Source organism: Brassica napus, chromosome C4 (genome assembly GCF_020379485.1).
Source record: "Brassica napus cultivar Da-Ae chromosome C4, Da-Ae, whole genome shotgun sequence".
Classification (NCBI taxonomy): Eukaryota; Viridiplantae; Streptophyta; class Magnoliopsida; order Brassicales; family Brassicaceae; genus Brassica; species Brassica napus.
The window spans coordinates 58,070,296-58,075,924 of record NC_063447.1 but is presented as its reverse complement, the minus strand read 5'-3'; the positions used below and the strand labels follow the sequence as shown (position 1 = coordinate 58,075,924).

The 5,629-nt window shown below is 30.9% G+C and overlaps 1 protein-coding gene across 1 annotated transcript; it reads left to right on the top strand.

Annotated features, from left to right (window-relative positions):
• The first annotated feature begins 252 nt into the window (after nt 1-252).
• On the top strand, nt 253-3,304 carry LOC106394741 (B3 domain-containing protein At2g36080). The gene is made up of 3 exons (XM_013835299.3): nt 253-924; nt 1,918-2,102; nt 3,015-3,304. The coding sequence occupies exons 1-3, from the start codon at nt 423-425 to the stop codon at nt 3,063-3,065; spliced, it is 738 nt and encodes a 245-aa protein (XP_013690753.1). The 5' UTR covers nt 253-422; the 3' UTR covers nt 3,066-3,304.
• The last annotated feature ends 2,325 nt before the right edge of the window (nt 3,305-5,629 follow it).

Here is a 5,629-nt window from a genome sequence, read left to right as displayed (position 1 = left end):
TAGACTACAAGGAAATAACAATCCCTATATATTAGATTTATAGGTCCCCTTTTCGTATAGTTTGTATGTTTATATTACGGTGAACTTTTTACATTTATATCAGGAATACTAAAATAATTTTCAATGGATGTCATAAATAGGTCCAGTAATATACACCATATGGAGTATATCATTGCATATATTACACCAGAAACACACACGCATATCTTACACATTTACATATATATATGATTTATAATAGAATTATATGTAAAAAAAATTCTTCCAAACATACTCATACACATATTTGTTCAAAAGACATATATATAGACACATATAAATAGAAGCAGATATATGTAACCTCAGCATTGGTATCTCAAGCAAATATATGCCGTCTATCTCTCTCTCTCATTGCTATCTCCATCTCTTTCTCTCTCATTCAAATGTCAATAAACCAATATTCAAGCGAGTTCCACTACCATTCTCTCATGTGGCAACAACAGCAGCAACACCACCACCAAAATGAAGTCGTGGAGGAGAAAGAAGCTCTTTTCGAGAAACCCTTAACCCCAAGTGACGTCGGAAAACTAAACCGCCTCGTCATCCCTAAACAGCACGCCGAGAGATACTTCCCTCTCGCCGCCGCCGCCGTAGACGCCGTGGAGAAGGGATTACTCCTCTGCTTCGAGGACGAGGAAGGTAAGCCATGGAGATTCAGATACTCTTATTGGAATAGTAGCCAGAGTTACGTCTTGACCAAAGGATGGAGCAGATATGTTAAAGAGAAGCAACTTGACGCCGGCGACGTTGTTCTCTTTCATCGCCACCGTGTTGACGGTGGAAGGTTCTTCATTGGCTGGAGAAGACGCGGCGACTCTTCCTCCTCCTCCGACTCTTATCGCCATCTTCAATCCAATGCCTCGCTCCAATATTATCCTCATGCAGGTACCCTTTTTCATTAGTTCTATAGATATGAATTTTTTTTCCCTTTAATAACGTAGACCTTTGGACCGAAATCCAGTCTAGCCCCAGAATGAAAATACTAGGATATTTTATCATACAAAAAATCTTAGTGAACCATATAGTTAAATAGTTAACCCACTAAGATATTAGTAAGATTTAAGAAAGTCCTTTTTGTCAACGTATAAATGCATTTTCGATGCACCTATTGGTATATAACGGAATTAATAATATTTAACGAATTATATAATATTTTATTTATTCAAATTAAAATTAATTGTGAAAATATTTTTCATGTAATATACGAAGTTACGTGAACATTTGAACTACTCTTTTTTAGCTTGATGAGTTTGTGATGGGCGCGTGAGGTTACGCGCCCCGTAAAGTAACTAGAAATTTATAAGCGAAGTAAAAATAAAGAAATGATGGAAGCCCATAGAAACAGAATCGGATTCGTATTATCAACGCTGCGTGACATTTGTTGCGTATCCTTGCACCTACTCTTTATTCATTTTCATTTTTCAAATATATGAGTTATATTCTTAATACTTATACATTCGAACGGTATCTTGGCCCAAAACCGGCATGCACTCGCTCGCTACATGTTCCAAATATAACCATTCACCGAAACTCTGTCTAAGACACAAAGTCCAACACCCATCGTTACAATAGTCAGTATACATTTATTTGGAAAAATATATATACATGTGTGATAACCATCTAAGCTACAAATGTAATTGGCATATAACTAATAAGTATGATAGTATAAATAAACATGACGTGTCATTGTGGTAAAGCTTGTCATCTGAGTACCAAATTGGAAAAAAAATTCTGATAAAAGTCTTGTTCCTTTTGGGAATTACATGTCATAAAGTCTATGTAGTTATCCATTATAGATTCCTAAAGCTTTTTTTTAAAAAAAAAAACCCTAAATATCTTTCTCTACATTAATTGAGATGCTAATTAACTGGATGGCAGGGGCTCAAGCGGTGGAGAACCAGAGAGGTAACTCCAAGACACTGAGACTTTTCGGAGTGAACATGGAGTGCCAGATAGATTCAGACTGGTCCGAGCCATCCACACCTGACGGTTTTACCACATATTCAACCAATCACGACCAGTTTCCTATCTACCCTGAACACTATCCTCCTCCGTACTACATGGTACGTTTCAATTATTATTCTACAATAAACAAATAACTCAATTCATTTTCGTTTTGTTAAAAGTCTGAGTAGAGTAGTTATAGATCAAAAGTGAATGTCCAAATCACTCAAACGGACGTTTTATGTTTCTTGTCCACGCGTTTTCATATATTGAGATAAAAGTTATTCGAGTTGGTTTGACAATTTTCATTTATAATTACCATGACGGTACTCTTTATCTCTCGTCCTTTAATTTATGTGGCCTACTTTTATCAAATTAATAGATTAATTTATGATTTTTTATACTCAAAGTAAGAAAAGAACAAACTGTATACACAGTTTCTACTTTACTGTTAACATATCACGCCGAGTGGTCGTTCTAAACTTATCCTACAAAAAGTTAATAAGCCGAAGCAAAGAAACTTAGCCTACAAAGGGGCCGTCCACTATTGTTATAATTATCACGACTATTATTGCTACTATTAGTGTAATAGTTATTAGTGTTTGTTATCGTTAGGCATGCACGTTTTTCATTTCTATCATATTGTCTTGAAAATAATTATTTTGACAATTGAAAAGTAAAAGTTGACAATTCCGCCAAATTTTTCTTCTAAACCGAATATTTATACATGAGCAAGCATGATTGACGTGTCGATTTTTCGTGTGTAAGTTGATGAACATATAGACATATATGTCTTGTTATCGCATCCATTATTGTTTTTAGTACCGTCACCATATATGATATATCTACTCTTTGACAAAGAAAATATTTGGATTGGACCCATCCTGCATGAGGTGTTGCCCCGATAATAAAGACATATCTTTAAATTGACTACAAAAGTCAAGAAAATGGAAATTATATTTGATACTTTTGCAAGGAATCGTATAGAATTAAACGTTTTTTATATAATAAGATTTAATGTTATTTTGCAGGACGTAAGTTTCACGGGAGATGTGCACCAGACGAGAAGCCAACAAGGATAGAACAGATACTTCACATCTGGTCCCTGTGTGTTTAGATGTTGATCCAATAAATTTACAAGCTTCATTTTGTATTACTTATAGCAAAATCGTATTGATTCTTCGTTTAACCTCTCTCAGCTTTCACTCTCGTCTTTTTATTCTTCTCTAATGTATTAGATTCTTTCTATTAGTTAACAATTGTATAGAATTCAAAGTTCTGGATATTCCAAAATCATATTTTATATATTAATTCCCAATTACATCGAGGCAAATATCAGTAAATAATATCCATGTATATCTTGAAATTCGGTAAAACTAGTCTAAAATATCGTAGCAAAATACACCATGGTTCTAAAATTTGAAGATTATATTTATCTTAAATTAATTGACTGAAGTGTCTGTACCAGTGATCGACAGAAAAATTAGTACATCTAAATCAATTTTCTTATAAGAATATTATGTACAAAAAAGAAACTAAATAGTAGTCAAATTAAACACATTCGCACAACACTCGATTTACGAGTTCCTCTATCTTTCATGGGTACGTCTCGGCGAATTTATAAGTTCGCAACATCCAGCTGTGTGATAGTTCTTGTTGCTGGTATAATAGAGGTTAGAACAGAATAATTAAAAAGATTTTTAAAAGGTTCGAGAATCCTTTGCTTCTACAATGCTTCTTAATGCTTATAACTTCTTCGTGGGCGTGGAATTGCATCAAGCCCACTATTCTCTTTCAATATATTATGTCCTTCAAAGCCCATTCTTTACGAGAAAAAAAAACCTCCGCCAGCTAAGAGCATGTTTATTGCAGGTTTTAGGTTAGGTCTCTTAACGTAATATAAGATACGGTCTCTTATCTTTTAACTAAAAAAAACTAAGAGACGTTATCCAACCTAAGAGACCTACAATAAACATGTTCTAACTGAACAGATTTCAAAAAACCGAACTAAACAACTTTAGTTTACAATATTATATATTTTTATGCCATGTTAAATTATATATAAATATAATGAAATCAAATTTTAATATAAATTTGAAGTAAATATCTCAAATTTACAAAACTAAATGGGAAGAATCAAAGATTTGAAAACCAATATATTTTATGTAATATTTTTGGATATTTTACTTTATGTTAAAATTACTACGTATATATCTTATTTTCTTATATGAAAGACCGAATAATATTCTGTTTTATAGAATCTCTTGTATTTTCATTATTTTATACAATTGGTAACCGAAAGATCTTTCATTTTATCCCAAATTTCAACATATAGATTTAGTTTCGGGCATCAAGTGGATCGAATTTGAAACGTGTTTGCGTCACAAAAGTCACAAACACATCTCCTTACCACTCTACCACAAGGTCATGGAAATAATTGTCTTTTGTTTTGTTTTCATTTGCTTAGTTTTTAGTTTTAGTTTTCGGTTTTTAGATTCTAGTTTTTAGATTTTTGATTTTGGTTTTTGATTTTCAAATTATGTTTTTGATTTTCAACTTTTGGTTTTAGTTTCTAGATTTTGGATTTTGATTTTGGTTTTTGGTTTTAATGTATTTTTTAGTTTTCACAAAAAAAAATAATACATTACTTTATAATATTACAGCAAAATAGCAATAAAATATTTAAAAGTTACCTTTAAAATTTATCAAATAGTGTTAATAAGTTTTTTTGTGTTCTATTATGGATGAAAACATAGTTTTTGAAAAAAAACCTAAAAATAATAATAATTTATCATAACATATTTTATTAGAAATATAAATAATAAATTTATTTATAAATAATACAAAATATATATAAAAGAATACATTTACTTTGGAACATATACATTAATCATTGTTGATACATGCTATATTAATATTAACAAAAAGCTAAGATAATATATAACAAAAAGCTACGTTCTCCTCTACTTTATTTGACAACAAGTACGTGCTCTGCAAAAACTAAAAAAGTTAACGTATGTAAAAACTGGGTTCCTTAGTTAACGTATGTAAAAACTGGATTCTAGTTTTTTCACTTATAAGTTAACGTATGTAAAAACTGGGTTCCTTAGTTTATAGGAAAATTGTTTTTCTAAAATCTTGATTGGCTATATGAAGAGTTTTTGTTTCCTTTATTTTTAGGGAATCAATTTTTTAAAAAATCTTGATTGGATAAAAAGTGGTTTTTGAAAAATAAAAAACTAAAAATTAGTGTATAATCTACAAACAATCAACCTCTTAGTTGTTTTTCGAGAAAAAAGCTTTTAAATATTCTTGCCAATTTTTTTCATTCCTTTTTAAATGCTATATTAGTTATAATGTATTTAAATAGTTGCAGCCATAAACGAGTGATCATCGTATTTATAATAAACACACAATTTAGTGTTTTGAAAATTATTTTACATAATCATCCTGATTTTGTAGAACTATAGATTTTAAATTTAAAGAAAATGAGAAGAGCCACAAATTGAGATAAACTTCTATGTAGTGAATCTTTTTTTTTTTTTTTTTGCATGTCATTGTTTGTTCCGGTTGAGTCACTCACCGAAAAAATAGAATTCTCAAGATTTTACACACAAAAAGGGAATCGACACTAAGTTATAAATCA

Bases quoted from the DNA above. Each gene is read 5' to 3' on its own strand.
- LOC106394741 (XM_013835299.3), top strand. From the start codon at position 423: ATGTCAATAAACCAATATTCAAGCGAGTTCCACTACCATTCTCTCATG. The intron at 925-1,917 runs GTACCCTTTTTC...ACTGGATGGCAG, and splicing joins CCAATATTATCCTCATGCAG to GGGCTCAAGCGGTGGAGAAC. The intron at 2,103-3,014 runs GTACGTTTCAAT...GTTATTTTGCAG, and splicing joins ATCCTCCTCCGTACTACATG to GACGTAAGTTTCACGGGAGA.